At 37.4% G+C, this 21,484-nt stretch overlaps 1 protein-coding gene across 1 annotated transcript in view; it reads right to left on the bottom strand.

Moving 5' to 3' along the window:
- The window catches only part of LOC144969108 (sodium-dependent dopamine transporter-like), a 142,880-nt gene that overhangs the window by 82,645 nt on the left and 38,751 nt on the right, over positions 1-21,484 (bottom strand). Inside the window, exons 3-4 of the mRNA XM_078908166.1 lie at positions 15,671-15,735; positions 1,447-1,674 (exon numbers count right to left, since the gene is read on the bottom strand). Of these exons, the coding sequence (XP_078764292.1) occupies positions 1,447-1,674; positions 15,671-15,728 (286 nt within the window). The 5' untranslated portion in view covers positions 15,729-15,735. The remainder of the gene's footprint in view (positions 1-1,446; positions 1,675-15,670; positions 15,736-21,484) is intronic.

Genomic DNA, 21,484 nt, shown 5'->3' with positions numbered 1-21,484 from the left:
TTCTACTTTTTCCAAATTCAAAAATCTGATCTGAGTTTTCAAACTCAGATTTTGATATTTCATTTTTGGCGAGTTTGGGTAATCCCATTGTATCGATCTTCGAATTCATTTCATTGCGCTAAAATTATAAAGTTGTTTTGTTTTTTTTTTAATGTAGGGGGAAATAGGCGTGGTCGTTTATTTGTGAATTTTTGCTTCGTTCTCTAATTAGTTCAATTGGTGTCGATATGTCGTGCCTCCCGTACCCCGCTTCTCTCCCTTCATTTCCAACATCGCTACAATTCCATCCCGTCCAATTCCGCCCATTTCCTTCAAAAAGGCGGGTTAGCGTTTGTTTTCTATACCCATGAGAAACAGGAGGGCGGAATAGATGGATGGCTCTAACGAATACAGAGATATACTCTCTCAGAGTCCGACAAGAGATGGATGGCTCTAACAAATACAGAGATATACTCTCTCAGAGTCCGACTATAAATGGATGGCTTTAACGAATACAGAGATATACTCTCTCAGAGTCCGACAAGAGATGGATGGCTCTAACAAATACAGAGATATACTCTCTCAGAGTCCGACTATAAATGGATGGCTCTAACAAATACAGAGATATACTCTCTCAGAGTCCGACTATAGATGGATGGCTCTAACGAATACAGAGATATACTCTCTCAGAGTCCGACAAGAGATGGATGGCTCTAACAAATACAGAGATATACTCTCTCAGAGTCCGACTATAAATGGATGGCTTTAACAAATACAGAGATATACTCTCTCAGGGTCCGACTATAGATGGATGGCTCTAACAAATACAGAGATATACTCTCAGTCCGACTATAGATGGATGGCTCCAACGAATACAGATATATACTCTCTCCGAGTCCGACTATAAATGGATGGCTCTAACAAATACAGAGATATGATGGATGCTCCAACGAAAACGATATACTCTCTCGAGTCCGACTATAATGGATGGCTTAACAAATACAGAGATATACTCTCTCAGGTCCGACATAGATGGATGGCTCTAACGAATACAGAGATATACTCTCTCAGAGTCCTACAAAATGGATGGCTTAACAAATACAGAGATATACTCTCTCAGGGTCCGACTATAGATGGATGGCTTTAACAAATACAGAGATATACTCTCTCAGAGTCCGACTATAAATGGATGGCTCTAACAAATACAGAGATATACTCTCTCAGGGTCCGACTATAAATGGATGGCTTTAACAAATACAGAGATATACTCTCTCAGGGTCCGACTATAGATGGATGGCTCTAACGATACAGGACATATCTCCAGCAGAGTCCAACTTTGATTACCTGTTAAAGAATATTATTGAGTGTCGACAAGAACACAACGCCGCACACAACAGAAAATATAAGCGTTCTTTATACATAATATAATATATATAATTGTCTAAAGCTATAATTTGACCAACTTACCTCCACCATTTGCGTAGCACAGGTAAGGAAATCTCCAAATGTTTGCCAAATCCACAGAGAACCCGACGACGGAGAGAAGGAAGTCAATCTTTTTGCCCCATGTCTCTCTCTCCTCTCCGTCAGTGTCCAATTCTCCCTTTCCCCCCTTCTTGCCTGAGATCCCATCCCCCAGAATGTAGGTTGTCTCATAGTTCTTTCCATCCGCCTGGTCACTTAAGTGTTGCTTCTCTGTAACAAAAAAAAATGAAAGTAATAAATATCTTTTAAAATCCAGCATTGTTGAGCGTTGTCAATGACTACTGGGTGACAGTTTTTGCAAAACTCCGACCCTGTAGGTTGTCTCATAGTTCTGTCCATCCACCTGGTCACTTAAGTGTTGCTTCTCTGTAAGAAAAAAATATATCAAAGTAATAAATATCTTTTAAAATCCAGCAATGTTGAGCGTGGTCAGTGACTACTGGGTGACAGTTTTTTGTGTGCAAAACTCCAACCCTGGCTTTGTGATCTTGGTTAAGATCTACGTACACAATATTTGCAGGTCCGAAAACCAAACGCAATTATGGGCTTGATTTAACATTGTTGTAATGAACAATATTTTAGGTTGGATTGAGAATAGTTCCATTACAACAACGAGTCCATAACAATTTGGATTATCGGACCTGCTAATAAGTACAGTTTGATATAAGATAGAACTTAAATCATATTTCCCTACTTCACTCAGTGTGAATGAGGGTCTGACTATGCGTATATAATGGTGAATATCGTAAAACAGCCATTACGTACAAAAAACAAAGAACAAGTGACTTGTATAGGGAATGAGATTAGCGGAAGAATAGCGTCCCTTGATTGGACGTCACCCATAGTCTGTGACGTCACCGGCGGAAAAGTTATTAGAGAGAGAACGTCATGTTGGTTGTGCGCATGCGTCTCTCGTCCTCGCGGAGCGCATGTAGAGTGGTCAATCCCTGGAGAAGAGTTATATCTTTATATTATGATTATATTTAGATATTTCCACTAGAAATCACTCTTTATATTTGCATGTAATCACGTTGATTCCAGTTAAGAGTGCCATTTGATTATGGTTGACGAACAGCAATTCCATTCGCTTGTTAACATTGTATAGGGCGAGGTTGGAGAGTAGATTTAATTCTAACCTGACATTCGAATGAAGTCAGAGTCGCATTGCTGATTTTACTGGCTTCGGAAAAATAGTTAGATATTCAATTTTCAAATTTAAACAATGCTTTTCAGTCTAGCATAGTCAAAACTTTGAGGGAAATTAATAATGCTCAAAATAATAATACAAAATACAATACAACAAGAACATCAATATCATCTTGGTATGCCAGCTTGGTGATTCACATTTCAATATCATCTCGTCTAGAACACAGGAGAAAAAAAGAAGATCCGGAAGAAGGCAAGTGACAGAAATGGCGTCGAATCCGGACTTCACCCTATACAGTGCATCACATTATCCATTCCGCACGTCCTATTCTCTCCAATTATATAAAAAAGGCAGATTAATAAAACTCATATAATAAATGAAAAGAGACTTAATGATTGAAAAGAAATTCAGTCTTGCCATTAAGTTTAAACAAGCTCATACAAATCAATATCAAAAGATCTCATTTATATGCAAATTTTCTGAAATTTTGAAATAGTCATGAACAAAACAAAATCTTTATACTAAAACCAAATAACGACTTGTATGATTGACAAAACATAGTTTGATGGAGGAAAGGTCGTGACAATTTAATCAATTGCTTCTCTGATTTGCGATAAAGATCCTAATTAGTGCATAATGTATTAATACGCCATTAAATAGTGTTCATTAGAAATATATTATTACTTTATCCAAGCGATCATCCTCTCTCTCTCTCTCTCTCTCTCTCTCTCTCTCTCTCTCTATCTATCTATCTATCGATCTATCTCCCTCTTTCTCTCCCTTCCCCCCCCCCTCTCTCTCTCTCTCTCTCTCTCTCTCTCTCGCGAAGTCCCAGGTTTTGAGGGCTGAGGTCCCAGGTTTGAAAATTTTTGCCAAGATTTAAATCGATCGATATTTGAAGTGCGAGTTTTCTGGCCAAGTTTTCAAATGCTTGTTTTTCCAGAGTACGACATTTAACTGATTAAAGTAGCAACAATTAACATTTCAAATTTTCAGTATTTTGACTATATATAAAATTGCTTTTTGCCATATTATCCACCCCGACATAATACAGTTTTTAGACGACGAGTCACATATACCAGCTTGGTGATTCACATTTCTAAACTTAAAAAACAAAATAAAACAAGAACAGAAAGACAAAACAAAAATTATTTTCTTAAATTGAGCTTTAATATAGAGCAATATCCACTTAACGTGCCCAAGGCGCTTTACAATGGGTCCCTGACCAGCAGCAACACAGAACATAATATAGAACAAGGCATGTTAGGCGATATTGCAATTTTTCCGATAGAGACAACGCCATTAACTGCCAGGTACTCATTTTACTCTCGAGTCATTATCAATCAGACTATAAACGTTCAAGGTTACACACGGTTTTGGTGTGTTTGTACGTTAAATCTGGCTGGTGGATGTTGTGAGTAATTTTCCTAAACGCATAGAATCAATAATATCAATTTGATAAACAAGCGGATAAACCAAGAAATGGGAGATGGCTATTGGACGATGTTGATTAATTAGTAAAGGGGTGAATGGGTCAAAGTTATTGTGAATGGACAAACTGAACATCCAAACAATTGGGTGAGTACCTTTACGTATGAGTACATGCCTAGGGAAACACGATCGAACACTTACAAAACACACTTTTCTCATTTACGAAAAATACATTTTCTCTATCTATTGATATAACATTAAGATGACCCAGTAGCTGCATTGTTTTTAAAACACGAGACTTCAAAATAGGATAAGGGTCCCGATAGCTCAGTTGGTAGAGCACTCGCTTCACAACCAAATGGACCAAGATCTGTCCGGGTGGAATCGAGATTTTGTTTCTTTTCTGACCAACCCAACTCAGCAGTGATTGGGTAGCTGGGTCTGTTTGATCAGGAGTTGCATCACAAGGGTAACCAGCAATTGCTAATGTCCATTTCACACCACAGAAACAGGGATATACTCCGGCTCCGTTGGCCATATGGCTGAAAGGACTAATCCCCCCCCCCCCCCCAAAGTAGTATAATTTACTGGTCTTGAGTTTAAAATTTAACGACTTTGAAACTAATCAGGAATCTTCTTAATTTAATGATTGATTTATGGAGAAACTTTTTTTCTATCCAAAATGAGAAAAACATGTTTTGCGACAAAATGGACGAACGTATTATTGAATTGGACAGTGTGAGAACAATATTAGAATATAAAAAAGCGATACATTTTGAATATATTAATATAATATAGGACTGAATGAATGGAATGTGAACAAGGGTGGATGGATGAGAGAAGTGACACAACTATAAGTGGATGAATAGATATATAATCAAATATACGAAGATTCCAATGGTGTAATTCCACTGGTTGTTCTTGTCGAATGCGTTTTATTATTCTTAACTCACTCAATCCTACAGATTTTTGATACTTTTCAAAATTTGAAAAAAATGTATTAAAAATGAGCATGTATATAGTTTTATTCAACTACCATTAACTTGAAAAAAAACATAAAAACATGAGCTTTGATACTACGCCTATAATTGTCTCAGATGAATGTAATAAATAGGCATGGGGTAAAAGTAACCCAGGTAAACTACGGATGTAGTCGGGTTGAGTGAGTTAAAACTTGCTGCCCCACGGATTCAGATTTATATTTGATACATTACAGGTAACAACTGCTTGGGGGTGGGGGGAGGGGGGGGGTTGTACTAGCTGTCTTAAAATATCCGTCACTGTCTATAGCCAGGTACTCATTCACAATATACTGCATACCACACATTGTGCTACAGACAGTCCTAATTGTATTTAACGATGAATTCATTAACTCACAATCTGGCACTGACCAAAATAATACGTTTTATGTATGTACGGCTATGTGGTCTAGTGGTATGACATTCGCTTTCAGATCGGAAGGTCCTGGGTTCAAGCCTCGCGCTCGGCGCATAGTTGAGTCCTTGGAAAAGGCTCTTTACTCACATTCTCTCACCGTACTCAGATGTAAATTGAGTACCTGGCCGTTAACAGCTTTGTCTTTGTCCAAAAAAGTGTAATATCGCCCAACAGGCGTCATGTCCCGTCCTACATGTTAAATGTTGCTGTTGACCAGGGACCCCTTGTAAAGCGGTTTGAGCACATTTAGTGGATATTGCGCTATATAAAGCTCAATTTTTTAAATGTACAATACAAGACGATGACACATATAAAGTAAACAGTGAGTTGTATTTAATAGCTCAGCCAATGTGATCAATTGTTACATTGAGCACTTGACTTACAAAAAGTCTTCATTCATGAAAATAGTGCTCAATGATTACGCAAAATGAATGAATGAATGAATGAATGCATGAATGAATGAATGAATGAATGAATGAATGCATGAATGAATGAATAAATGAATGAATGAATAAATGACTGAGAGAACCAATGGAATTGTGAGTAAAAGAGTGAACGAATGAATAAATAAATTAGAGAATAATTCAATGAATGAGTGAATGATTGAACGAATAGACGAATCGATGAATGAATGAATGAATAATTGTTTGAAAGAATGAATGAGTGACTGTTGAAGGGTTGAATGAACGAATGAAAGTAAATTAATGACTGAAAAAAATGAATAATTGAAAAAATGAATGAATGAAATGTACAAGATAACACCAGTAATGACAGAATAAAAGATAAGTCAGATTGGCATTTAAGGGAATTGATAAATATGTGACCCTTCGCCTCAAAACGGTAATAAGTAATAAGATATTGAAAATTGAATTTATAGCCAGAAATATCAGACTTGTATTGAGTTTGTATGTTTTATTGAGGAGAATGGACACCATATTTTAGGGTGCTAATGACAACAATTGATATTTTTGACCAGTTTAACATTTATTTCGGCTTTTAAGCATCTGGTTCGTTCCGACATAAAACCGTTTTGAGACGATGGGTCACATATAACAAGTTGTTTAGGGAAATGTATAAATAAACGAATAAAATGAGAGCGATATAAAATATGTCGACATGGCGTCCGCCCATTGCTTTGATTAAATTTAATGGAAGGGAGAACGATCCGTTGCCAGATACATTCAGCAGGATGTCACAAACCCGCTAATTTACAATTTGCCCACTAATAAAACCTAAAGGATTGGCGGTAGATTCTAATTACTCTCGTCTAACCCTGATTTGGATAGGCGTCACATCAGTGAATTTTATTGCAGACTTCAAAGTAATGGGTGAGTGTTGAAGAGAGAGAGAGAGAGAGAGAGAGAGAGAGAGAGAGAGAGAGAGAGAGAGAGAGAGAGAGAGAGTTTACTGCAAAATGAATATCAAGTTTGTTTGAACCTGATGGCCTGAAAGAGTCCTCTTGTTATTGTTTTTTTTTAATTTTTTTTTTTTTTGCGTTTTTAAAAATATTAAACTGTAATTGAAATGGGATGTGTTTTTTGTCCTGCATTTTTCTTTCTTGTTTTGTCTGGCACTGTTTACACATTTTTTCAGAACTTCATTGTGCAGTAGATAGAGCCGTCTTGTGAATTTGTTACATCAATTTTATGGCTTGATTTGGTCTCTAGCATTTTCAATTTTAGAATGGTCATTGTGCTTGTTATAGAGACTCAGTGAATTTAGATGAAGTATGGTTAAGGTAGAGGAAGGCTAAGAAGTAAAGGCAGAATGAGGTAGAAGGAGAAATGAAGTAAGGAGGAAGTCAGGTGTAAGAAGAAGAAAGAGAAAGAGAAGAAAGAAGAGAAGAGAAGAAGAGAAGAAAGAAGAAGAAGGAAGAGAAGAGAAGAAGAAGAAGAAGAGAAGAAGAAGAAGAAGAAGAAGAAGAAGAAGAAGAAGAAGAAGAAGAAGAAGAAGAAGAAGAAGAAGAAGAAGAAAAGAAGAAGAGAAAGAAGAAGAAGAAGAAGAAGAAGAAGAAAGAGAAGAAGAAGAAAAGAAGAAGAAGAAGAAGAAGAAGAAGAAGAAGAAGAAGAAGAAGAAGAAGAAGAAGAAGAAGAAGAAGAAGAAGAAGAAGAAGAGAGAAGAAGAAGAAGAAGAAAGAAGAAGAAGAAGAAGAAGAAGAGAAGAAGAAGAAGAAGAAGAAGAAGAAGAAGAAGAAGAAGAAGAGAAGAAGAGAAAAGAAGAAGAGAAGAAGAAGAAAAGAAGAAGAAGATAAAGAAGAAGAAGAAAAGAAGAAGAAGAAGAAGAAGAAGAAGAAGAAGAAGAAGAAGAAGAAGAAGAAGAAGAAGAAGAAGAAGAAGAGAAGAAGAAGAAGAAGAAGAAGAAGAAGAAGAAGAAGAAGAAGAACAAGAAGAAGAAGAAGAAGAAGAAGAAGAAAAAGAAGAAGAAGAAGAAGAAGAAGAAGAAGAAGAAGAAGAAGAAGAAGAAGAAGAAGAAGAATTGCACTACAATAAACATTCTGGCATGAAACAAATTAATGATGGATGTTCTACCAATGTCTTTGTTGCTTTTCGACCCCCAAAAGTCCCAGATTTGAAAATTAGAAAATCGACATTAAAGAAACAATCTCTGGTTTATTCGACGTTTCTCCTCTCTTATATTATATCCATCTAACAGTAATTGGATTGCTGGATCTGTTACAGTTGGTAAAACCTATTGATTGCATACATTATAAAACATTATTACAACAATTGGCAATTCGACAATGCAGTGTTAAACCGGAATTTCCTCGTTTTTTCGGGCCGCTACGTGGCTATGTGGTCTTGTGGTATGACACTCGCTTTCAGATCTGAAGGTCCTGGGTTCGAGCCTTGCTGGTTGCAGAGTTGAGTTCTTGGAAAAGGTTCTTTACTCACATTATCTCACTGTACTCAAGTGTAAAAAGAGTACTTGGCCGTTAACAGCGTTGTCTCTGTCCGAGGACAATGTGTTGTCGTCTAACAGGCGACATGTCACGTCTTATATGTTACGTGTCGCTGTTAGGTAGGGACCCCCTGTAAAGCGTTTTGAGCACGTTTAGTGAATATTGCGCTATATTTATTAAAGTAAGCTCAAAAGCTCAGTAATCGAGTGTGATTGGCTAGCACACCATGTCCATTCTGCAGTACTCTGGAAAACCCCATATTTTGCGAAGTCTCGGGTTTGAGAGTTGTCTTTTGTTGTTGCCAAGATGAAGGTCATTTAAATCGATCGATATTTAAAGGACCAGTTTTCTGGCCAAATTTTAAAATATGAGTTTTTCCAGAGTACGACAGCATTGATTTAAAACGACACTGATAGACAGATCCTGGACATTTGGCAGCATAGGCATTCTCTTTTAAATACTGAACTCGATAAGCTTCTCTCTCAGCCTAGAAGATCTAGCTCATGAACTCCGAGGACTACCATCTCATAATTGCGTCCCAGTAAAAGATGGTCAAGTAAGGTATTTACAGGTGCCTTCACTGTCCAACCTATCTTTTTTTAAAAACTAGGGATAACAATAGGCTCCGTCTTTTATGCGTTTGATAAGGATTCCCATCAGTATTTTGTGAAACAACATTCATAAGGGCATCATCTCCCGCCGGGCCTGAGCCGTTTGTTGGGTATTACGCCAAATTCCATCTAATTTATTTGATGTTTTGAGGATGGTTACGACGCTCTGTGTCCACCTTTGGAGTTTGAAATCTATCTTTTCGACCTTATCACTTTCTACCCTTATAAGATGATGCGGTACTCAACAGAGCGATGAAGCTGTTAAGACTGTATGGGTCAATTTCATGTTCCAAGCATGCAAAGGCCCACTGTGTCCATCACCACAAATCGTAACCATCTCCCTACCACCTGAACCAAAATCGTCACATTAGTTACGACACAATATGTATTATCTTATTCAGATTCATTTTGTACATCACAAACTTTGAAGAATGATCTTTGTTTAACTAATAAAAACATACAGTTGTTTTGTAGAGAATTTGTTTGAGTTAAAAAATCTATTTTTTCTGATAGGTAAGCCTGCTACTTTGGGAAATACTGTAAAGTATCGGTAAGGAAAGAGTTAAAAACATTCCTAAACTGACGTTGGAACGATTTCTCGGGCTGGCCCTATAATATGTAGTTCCCGCCAGTTTTCTCACAGGTTTGTTGTCTTTCCCTAGAAACATTCTCGGAATGGACAGCGGTCCAGCACTACTCCTTGATGATAGAAGGGGACTCGAACTTTGCGACCAAACTCTTCTATTTATTTATCCTTGAATAATAAAGCCATTGATTTATTGATTGATATCTTTGTTGGTGTACTCAACTGTGCGAGTTGTAAAACTTCCAGAAGGTTCTATTGCCCATAGACATAAACAGTCAACACGATTTTAAAATGAAGTTTGTGAAAACAAAATAAACAATACGAAATGGAAATCAATGTTTATATTATATCGTGTGAAGTAAAGAGAGTTTGCAGTAAACGGACAAAATACTTATTTACAATTTGGCCAGAAAATGTTTTATTTACCTTACTTTACTTTTTAATGGATCGTATTATAATGAGCCTCACGTTGTTAAAAATTCTTAAACCCAAGACTTCAAACTTATATAAGTCTTATGTTTATATATGATTATCTTAAGGATATTTTGATACATCGATTTATGAAATAAATAATTTTGGTTGAAATGCAAAAAGCTGTTTAGTTAGTTTTGGCCAGGCCCTTTGTCAAATAGGCACAAGCTGTCGCCGAAATGCCAAATGGCCGCTAATAATTTCCAACAGGAAAAAGAGAAGCGAAATAAAACGAGGGCTTTTGTTTACGAGACATGGTTTTTCAATCTGGCAGTGGTTTGCTAAATTTTAAATCAATGAGCCAAACATTAACTGGGTCACAGGGTTGTTAAGTTCTCACGCTTGGCAAACCAATTCTGGTAGGCACGAAGTGGCTTCTCTTTTATAAAGAATTCTATACTCTTTCGGATTACTCGTACAGACCGAATACGGTTTTCGCTCCACCACTATTTCTTGGTGTTTTTTGGCTAATCAGAAAAGGAAACATTCATCTTATAGACGATAAAATGATATCTAAATATTTATACGGAGCAGTTCCGCGGATGCACTATGCTTAATGCTCTTCACAATTCTTCATTCACTCCCCAAGCAGACCAACTTTCAAAAGGTAGTACAAGTCTCCTGTTAAGTGTCTTTTCTGTAGTAATCGCTCCCCACATTATCAATCACTCGCTATACTCATCCACACCTGATTGCATGAGGTAATCTGTGTATAATAACTTACCCCAAGATACAACGCCAAGAGGAATAAGCGGTTAGGGTTACACATATCATTGTGTAAGGTTTCATTTTCAACTATTTGTTGTTTTTTGTTTTTTTTTCCTAACAGAGAGAATCTGTCATATTTCGACAAATCACCTCTTATTTCTTTTTATTTTTATTAGAAACCTTTTACCTCGTATATCATCGATTAAAACGACCCCCGGCGTGCCAAAATCCTTTGACCCTTTATTGAAGCTCCAAAATTGAAATTTCTTAACAAGTAAGCGGTTATCTAAATCGACAATACATAAAATGCAGATTGTGACAGAATGTTTGCTTGGACTTTCAATGGCAATTGTGGCGGAATATTTTGAAGGATTTCAGAGCGAGTTGGCATAGTTATGAATAAAAACTTTGAGACACTTTTTGACACACTAAACGAAAGTGAGTTTCCTCTCCTTTTTTAGCTGACAACACTGTCGTTGGTTTCCATGACTATGATGCGAATATAAAAATATACTTGTATTCTAATCTCTCTACATTAAAAACCAAAGAGGGCATCGGACACTCGTAATATGGGATGTGGTGTGTCCAAAACAACGATATAATGGGAAGGGTTAATGACAGTGGTCTTCTGTTGCCCTCTGTCGTGGTTTGTAGAAAAAAAACACGTTCCTCGATCTCAGAACAGTCATATCTGCCACCATTATTAAATCAAACACGAAGCTTAAGATGATCCAAATTTACGTTCTCTCGTCTTTCCTCTACGCGTGTGAAACCTGGACTCTAGACAAGAAAGTCAAAACAGCCTAGAAGCATTCGAAATGAAATGTGGTTGTACAGAAAACAGCTAAACGTCAAATGGTCAGATCAAATAATAAGCAAAGTTTTGCGTAAAATAGGGAATCCCATACATATTGTGAAAACCATGACAAAAAGGCAAATGGGCTTTCTTGGCCATGTATGACAACAAGGACACATTGGAAGCCTAACACTTTGTGACTACATAGAAGGAAAAAGAACTCGTGGTCGTCAGAGGTAGACGTTCTTGACCAGTTTGAGACTGCTGTGAATGTGTTAGTTAGGTTCGATTAAAGCTAGCAGAGCCTCGCATTCCTTTTGCCCCCCCCCCCTATTGTTTTTTATGGGAGAGAGAGAGGGGGAGAGAGAGAAAGAGGGAGAGAGAGAAAGAGGGAGAGAGAGAGAGAGAGAGAGAGAAACAAGAATGACGGCCTGTGTCCTGTGTAAGCAAACTTAGGTCTGAGTAGACACAGTTGTATTTTGTTTTCAAGAATAAAGTTTCCGATTTTCATTTGGAGTTAGATTGCAATTTGTTAACAGAGACTGTCAACGAGCAACATCCCTACAAACTCCGAGTACAAGAGAGAAGCGGAGGACAGATCGTCCTGGAGGCATATGATAGGCCACGTCCAAACAAGTGCAGGCCATGGGTAAGTAAGTGGCCAAAACATTGACAGAGTCTTGTTTATCTCGCCAACCTACAGCTAATAGTTTGCAACAATAACTCTAATTCTATATAATTCTAAAAGGAAAACGTTGTAAGAAGTGAGTTCTCGGCAATTTTCTGAGGCGGATCCCTTATAGGTAGAAAAACGTGTTTGCGGCTATGCGGTCTTGTGGTATGACCATCGGATAGGAAGGTCCTGGGTTCCAGTCTCTCTCTCTCTCTCTCTCTTTTTTTTTCTCTCTCCCTCTCTCTCTCTCTCTCTCTCTTTCTCTCTCTCTCTCCCTCTCTCTCTCTTTCTCTCTCTCTCCCTCTCTCTCTCTCTCTCTCTCTCTCTCTCTCTCTCTCTCTGAGCGGAGCAGAATTGAGTCTAGAAAAAGGCTCTTTACTCACATTCTCACACCGTACTCGTGTGTAAAATGAGTACATGGCTGTTAACATCGTTGTCTCTGTGGTAAAAACTGTAATATCGCCCAAAATGCATCATGTCTTGTCCTACATGTTAAGTGATACTGTTGGCTAGGAACTCCTTGTAAAGCAATTTGGACAAGTTTAGTGAATATTGCGCGATATAGAGTCTTAAGTTTTTTGGGGGTTTTTTTAAATACCAGAATTCCCAAAATCGGAGGTGATTATCTGGCAAACATCAAAAGCGTGTCAACTGATTTTTTTTGGGCTACCAAAATAATGGCTTCAACGTTGTTATTATTATTGACGATACTTGAATGAAGCATCTTTCTCATAAACTGGAACTCCAATTCAAAATCAAAGTTTGTTTTAGCCAGTTTGTCAATACAGAGCACGGATCAAAGCACAATTACTCATGACCAAAACCAGCATAATCATTTTTGTAAATAAAACAAGAATCAAATGAATTATTTGTTATTGTAGGCGAAGATCGTAGATTACAATTATTTAACAATCGCTCCAAACACACTCTCAAGTCACATATAATATTACGAAGTGGTTATTCAGTACCAGATACTGAATAGTGCTTTTGCACTATTCAGTATCCATAAGGAACTCTTCTTTAAAGAGCGAGTGAAAAGTGAGACAATCTCGACAGACATTTTTCACTACATGGATGGTTATGGCCTCATTGAATGAATTCTTTAGACAATAAAATGGCCTAAACACTACGCAAACGCTTTTAAGACTTTACTCCTCCCCCCCCCTTCCCCTCTCCCTCCAGTTTTTTGAGTTCCAAGCAGCACTATGTTATCTTCCTAATTACAAACAATAGATTTGAACAGATACCGATATGTAAGCAATATGCCTAAAGTACTATTAAAATATAATCACGCAAATTAATGTTCATGTCATGAATTTTAAAAAGTTCGTGAATTGAAAAAGGTGACGAAATATTTTACACTGTATGTGAACACTAGGTACGAATAAAACGATTTGAAAATGCTGGACATTGGTTTGTATTGAGAGACTTTTGTTTGTATAGTGGGCTGCAGCCATCGTAAACAGGGGACAGCGTGGCTCAGCGGTACGGTCTTTGCTTCGTACCCAAAAGGTACAGGGTTCGACTACTCGCCTCGTTGTGTGGCCTTGAGCAAGTCACCTAGCTCACTTTGCGGCACTGCACTGCACGGGCGCCTTGGTTATTCCAGTCTTCCCTTGGAATAGACCCTAAAGACAAATTTCCAATTGGGGATGAATAAAGGGAATTGTATTATTTATTATAATTTCACCTGGTCTTTAGATTTCGTACTTGCACGTTTCCACATATAATCCATTCCAACACCCATCCATCATCATCATCATCATCCTCTAGTCAGCTGATCCTGCGTAGGACGTTGCTTCCCGAACTTTCTTGCGAAACAGATTACGGTTTTCCGCCAGTCTACTTGCTTGAGTTGTTGTCATTCCCAGCCATTCACTTATATCTTGTTCCCAGCATCTTGTTGGTCTACCTCTTCCTCTCTTGCCGTCTACCCTTGTCTGCAGAATGTGCTTTTCTAAAGATTCGTGGCGAGTCGTGTGGCCAAAATAGTTCAGTTTCAGTTTCTTTACAGTTTGAAGAAGAATTGGTGATTTTATTCTGATCCTTCTCAGGACTTCTTTTTTTGTTTGTTTTCCAGTCCATGATATTCTGAGTATTTTTCTGTAGCATGCCATTTCAAAAAAAAATCATAAAAATCAATGGAGACGAAATAGAAAGAGTAAAGAATTTTGAATATCTTGGAGCCAGGATTGAGTACAACGGGAAATTGGCCCCAGAGATCAGGAGGAGACTAGCAATGGCAAGATCAAAGCTAGAAAAGATGAATAATATCTGGAAAGGGCAGTGCATTCAAACAAAAATCAAAATCCTCAAAAGTGTTGTTTTTCCAACTGCAACATATGGATGCGAAGCATGGACTATCAGCAAAGCAGAGAGCACAAAGATCACAGCTTTTGAAATGGCATGCTACACCCATCCATACCCATGGAATATCAAAATTACTTTAAACTGTTGCAGTCTGAGTTTTAAAGAGGGGGGGGGGTGTAATGGAGGATTTGTTTCGTATTTTTCTTTCAGATACTTATGTGACATTTATCGTGCTTGCTCCCAAATATTTAAAAAATAATAATAGGGAACATCATTGTGACGTCAGTGGTTTCATATTTATAAATTTTGTGTTGCAATTTCATTACTGATTGCTATAAAATCTGGAAAACGACAAAACAAAAATATTTTTTTATAAATGGAACTTTTATATAGCGCAAAATCCACCAGATGTGCTCAAAGCGTTTTTCAAGGGGTCCCTGATCAACAGCAACATTTAACATGTAGGACAGGACATAACGCATGTAAGGCGATATTACAATTTTTCGGACAAAGACAACGCTGTTTACGGCCTGGTACTCATTTTACACCTGAGTACGACGAGAGAATGTGAATAAAGAGCCTTTTCCAAGAACTCAACTATGCGCCGAGCGCGAGGCTCAAACCCAGGACCTTCCGATCCGAAAGCGAGTGTCATACCACTAGACCACGTAGCCGCACTCAATACTTAACATGTACGACAAGACATGACGCCTGTTAGGCAATATTAGATTATTTTTTCAGACAGAGACAAAGCTGTTAACGGCCAGGCACTCATTTTACACCCGGATACTGTGTGAAAATGTGAGTAAAAATTGTCTTTTCCAAGGACTCAACTAAGCGCCGCTCAGAACGGGACGGACTCGAACCCAGGACTGAAGACGGGTGCCATACCACAAGGTCACATAGGTGTCAATATCCGCATTGCGACTTAAGTTGCATATTCAACTCCGATCAAGCGAGTGTCATACCACTAGACCACATAGCCGCACAAAACAACTCAGGCTTCATTTGCCATATAACTCCGAAAGACTATTTAATCGCTTATTTTAGAGAAATTAAGATATATCATGACTCCAAATACTGGATGACTAACAAAGAAAATTTATCTTATTTTTTATGTTTACTTTTCCAACTTACCATGTAACTGTATTTCGTTGGACGGTAGCTGATTGTTAGTCTTGTGTGAAGTATCCATGATGGGTCTAGGGAGATAGAAGAAAAAGACGAATTAACACCATAGACATAAAACATGAAGAACATCATCAACCCCCCCCCCCCCTTGGATTTTTTCAACGGTAGCCATGTGACAAGGGGAGGGGATACAACAGTACATGAACAGATCCCTCTTTCTGATGTGAAAATTGGCGAAAATGCTAAGAACTAAAATACAAAAAAAACAACACACAAATAAAAATAAAACAAACAACATAAAAAAAACGAAATAAAAAAAAAAGAAATAATGAAAGTTTAGACTTTAAAAAAAAAGTCTCAATTTTGAGAATTTTGAACAAACTGGTGGTCATTTGAATCGATCGGTCTTTAAAGTAAACGTTTTCTTGCCAAAATTATAAAATATATCATGTCAGAGCACGGTAATACAAACCAAGCACTTTTCACTCAGATAGCAGTAATAGTTATAATATGACTCGGACACTAACTGGAGCTCGAGTCACGTTGTTGTTACTACTGCTACCTTGGTCTATGATATAATGTGTCACGTAATTTTCATAATCGAACCTAGCCATATTTTGAGAATTTTGACACGGTTTTTAATCGACCGGCTTAAGATTGTCTTGAATATAATATAATGTGTCACGTAATTTCAAACAAACTTCACCATAGCAGTAATAGGTATATGATAATAATGGAGTCAGTACGTTTTTCATAATCGCACCCTGTGGTCTATGAATATAATGTGTCACTAATTTTCATAATCAACCTAGCATAGATTGGTCTATGATATAATGTGTCACGTAATTTTCATAATCGAACCTAGCCATAGATTGGTCTATGATATAATGTGTCACGTAATTTTCATAATCAAACCTAGCCATAGATTGGTCTATGATATAATGTGTCACGTAATTTTCATAATCGAACCACGCCCTAGATTGGTCTATTATGATATAATGTGTCACGTAATTTTCATAATCAAACCTAGCAATAGATTGGTCATATGATATAATGTGTCACGTAATTTTCATAATTTGAACCTAGCCATAGATGGTCTATGGATATAATGTGTCACGTAATTTTCATAATCAAACCTAGCAATAGATTGGTCTATGATATAATGTGTCACGTATTTTTCATAATCGAACCTAGCCATAGACTGGTCTATGATATAATGTGTCACGTAATTTTCATAATCGAACCTAGCCATAGATTGGTCTATGATATAATGTGTCACGTAATTTTCATAATCGAACCTAGCCATAGATTGGTCTATGATATAATGTGTCACGTAATTTTCATAATTGAACCTAGCTATAGATTGGTCTATGATATAATGTGTCACGTAATTTTCATAATCGAACCTAGCCATAGATCGGTCTATGATGATATAATGTGTCACGTAATTTTCATAATCGAACCACGCCATAGATTGGTCTATGATGATATAATGTGTCACGTAATTTTCATAATCGAACCTAGCCATAGACTGGTCAGCTAAAAGAAAAAAAAATAATATTCGCTATACCACCGTACTCTAAAAAAGACCAAAAAAAGGACACAGAATTACAAATTTTGTCTAGAAAAACACGTCTTATAATTGAAGAAAAGATTTCTCGTCAACTATACGACAATATAAACCAGCTTCTACCAGCGTAAGGATGGAAACATTTACCGACAGAATTTCCACCTAGCAGAGAAAATGGGTGACTAGTTCTCATTTAGACGGATATTGTGTACAATTATTACAAGTATGGCGACTAGCAGGCAAATTGTCCTGTATGGAATGGTGAATTGTAAAACGCATTTTAAGCATGATGAACCCATGAAAATGCGCTATGTAATGTTCATATTTTTTTATTTCACGTAGTCTCTCCTTTAAGTTCATATCGAAATCAATGGAGACTGGGAAAGTCCATGGTCTATATTTATATATTATTATAATCCACACCCAAATCGATAAAACCGTTAACATTTAACTGGAAGTCAGCCTTCATTAACATAATATCCACATTTCCATATCGATAAGCACTATTTTTTAAATGGTTATTTTATTATTTTCTAAAAAGAAATCAATTATCGACCATCAAATCAACACGAATCGATCAATCACTGTATCAATAAGTCAATACGATATCCAAGAACTCTCCTACAAAGAGACAATGTATGAGTACTAAGGAGTCTTTCACACCGATAACTTCAATAGAGCCCCACTCTATCCCGATTTGTTGTATCGTTAAAAGGACGGTAGCAAATTTTGGATACGCTTTGGGTAGGACGCTAGTCTGCCGAAAAGTACTTTCCTCAAGATCTAGCAGATCCAACTACCCAAATGTGATCAAGTCGTCTCAATACAGGTAGTTCATAGGAAGGAATCTGAAGCTTTGAATTTTGAACGTATCTTATCCTACTATTTAAATTGTCTTGGTCCGGTGTCAACACTGAGTTAATGGCAGTAGCAGCTTCTAATGGCGTTACACTACTATGTTATAATAATAATAATGATAATAATAATAATAATAATAATAATAATAATAATAATAATAATAATAATAATAATAATAATAATAATATAATAATAATAATAATAATAATAATAATAATAATAATAATAATAATAATATAATAATAATAATAATATAATAATAATAATAATAATAATAATAATAATAATAATAATAATAATAATAATAAAATAATAATAATAATAATAATAATAATAATAATAATAATAATAATAATAATAATAATAATAATAATAATAATAATAATAATAATAATAATTTATCTTTATTGTCCATAAATATGGCAATTTGTCATTTAGTTACACTTGTTATAACGTTATATGATAACTATAACATTGAGCAGATATTTCACTCCCACTTATTTTCTCTCTCTCTCTCTCTCTCTCTCTCTCTCTCTCTCTCTCTCTCTCTCTCTCTCTCTCTCTCTCTCCTTTCTCTTTCTTTCTTTCTCACGATCTATCCAGGCCAGAAAATTCTCGCCGCTTTCTTCAACGGTCGAGAATCCGTCCGGAAACTTTTCACAACGCAAAGCTCGACAAGATGCTCGCGGTTTCGGGCTCTTGTCCACAGCGCGTACATGTGAGACAGACGGAAAGTCCCCAGTGATAAAGAGTCGAAAGTCGATTCACCGCCAATTTAGAACTTCCTCTTCCTGGTAACTTTCGAGGAGTCTGCATCTCCACCCCCCTCGAGGGTTTGATGGATCACCTCCTTGACGTTGGCGGGGGATGCTTGTGTGTGGCATATCATGGGCAAAGGTGTATACTTCCGGTTGACCGTGACTAGACCATCCCAGATGCCGAGCCGATACGCGGGTGGGTGCCATAACCACCCACCCAGATATTATGTGACTGAATGGCGATCCAACCTGGTACCCGGATGGGTTCGGATATCCTGGTCTTCACACTACTATTTTTGAGTTATTGCCAAAAACGATTGGGGGCGGGGGAGGGGGGGGGGCAGAGGGATAGGATGGCAAACAAAATGCTGGATGTACAATGTAAAGAAACAAGTATCGTTGGGCCACACTTCTATGTTCAAGGTATCAACCCAGGTTCGGAAGTCATCATCACATTTGTTGATGGTTTCAAATCCCCCTTCCAGTTTTGTCTCTGGGCAATCTAGTACGAGGTGGTTTGCATCTTGTGGTGCTTGGTTGCACTTTGGGCATGTTGGTGATTCTTGGAGCCTCCATTTGTGCATGTTGGCAGCTGTTCTTGTATGTTTTGACCGTAGTCTATTTGCAGCTACCCAGTATTTTCTTGGTTGATCCTGTAGACCTGGGAGACTTTTACAGGGATCTTCAATCAGTTCATTGTACAAGTATGGACATCCCAAAACAAATAGGGAAAGCTGAGAACAGATCTGGATGGAAGGCCCTGACTGCAAATTCATCTCACATTTCTCTTCTACGATCCCCACACCACGGTATGAAATTGAGCTTTGAATGAAATTAAGCTTTTATATAGCGCAATATCCACTAAAATTGCTCTAAGCGCTTTACAAGGGGTCCCTGGTCAACAGCAACATTTAAACGTGTAGGACGGGACATGACGCCTGTTAGGCGATATTACAATTTTTCGGACAAAGACAATGCTGTTAACGGCCAGGTACTCATTTTACATCTGAGTACGGTTAATGAATTTGAGTAAAGAGCCTTTTCCAAGGACTCAACTATGCGCTGAGCGAGTCTCGAACCCAGGACCTTCAGATCCGAAAGCGAGTGTCATACCACTAGACCACATAGCCACACTCTGGAGGATGAACTGTACATACAATTTAAGTTTTAACGTTGATGAGAGCAAATTTTCTCTCTTTATGCGGCTATGTGGTCTTGTTGTATGACACTCGCTTTCAGATCGGAAGGTCCTCGTTCGGCGCATTGTTGAGTCCTTGTAGAATACTATTTAGTCACATTCTCGCACCGTACTCAGGTGTAAAATGAGTATCTGGCCGTTAACAGGCGTCACGTCTCGTGCTATATGTTGCGTGTTGCTGCTGGTCAGGGACCCTTTGTAAAGCATGTTTGAGCATGTTTAGTAGATATTGCGCCATATAAAATCTCAAGCTCAAGTTTTCTTACATGTAAAAAAATGTATATTACTTATTATAATTCATTTAACTTGAAACAAATTTTTCATCACCTAAATTCATTCAGAGCTTTTCCAAGGCCTCAAATAAGGGACTCGAACCCTGGAATTCCGGTCCAAAGGCAAGCGGCATATCACTTGACCACATAGCCGTTACTTACAGTCAATTTTCGGAATCACCTACACCCGGATATAAAACCGTTTTGGAACGATTGGTCACAAATGGGTTTTAACTCATCGTGATGGTTTTACTGGATAACTTGTAAGATTTTGATTGGTTGGAAGAATTCGACGAAAAGTACTTCGGATCATTTTTAGAAACAAAATGTTGTCTGATGTGTTAAACGTATGTATTTTTATGTATATTAAAGTATGAGTGATTTCGATAGATTTATAAATAAGATTAATAAGAACATTAATATAGAGCATTTCATATCACGATCGATGTTACGGTGTTTGGTTTATCCCACAGCAGGCATATGGAACACTATTTCCATTTCATACAGTACCAGTCGTCAGATTAACATGAAACCTTATTTTGTTTACACGTAACGCTGATTTCAATATAGGATGAACTTGTCACGTGATGATAACCGGCCAGAGAAGAGGCATTTTAGTTTTACGAATATATATATGATTTAACCCGTTATCTGCCCTAATATGGAGAGACACGTATTTATACATTTGGTCAGAAAACCCATCCTTCAAATATCTATCGATTTAAATGACCCTCATCTTGGCAAAATACTCTCAAACCTGGGATCTCGCGAGGTCCCGCCGACTTTGAGAGTTTTTGACAAGATAAGGGTCATTTAAAACGATCGATATTTGAAGGACGGGTTTTCTGAACAAATATTTTAACACGTGACTTTCCAGAGTAGAGCGGTTCACTGGTTAAAGAGGGATTTATGATATTTTAATAGGATTCAATAGTCTGATGTCACGTCCGCCCAGCAACGAGCAGATTGGTTCTAAACAAAGAAAATATGGACTTTTTATTCTTCATGCTGGCTAGAACTTTTTCACATGTCATGTGATCAGAATGTATAAAAGTCAAAAAAGGATCAGATTTATAATGTGTTTCTCCTCTGGATACACTTTTATGCTCGTCGGAGAAGTATTTCAAAAGGGCGATCACGATCACCGTTGTCCCGATAGTTTAG

This window comes from Berghia stephanieae, chromosome 3, assembly GCF_034508935.2.
Source record: "Berghia stephanieae isolate SIO BIC M18660-M18661 chromosome 3, UCSD_Bste_1.3, whole genome shotgun sequence".
In the NCBI taxonomy this organism is placed as follows: Eukaryota; Metazoa; Mollusca; class Gastropoda; order Nudibranchia; family Aeolidiidae; genus Berghia; species Berghia stephanieae.
The sequence above is the reverse complement of the archived record's forward strand: the minus strand, read 5'-3'. Positions and strand labels throughout refer to the sequence as shown.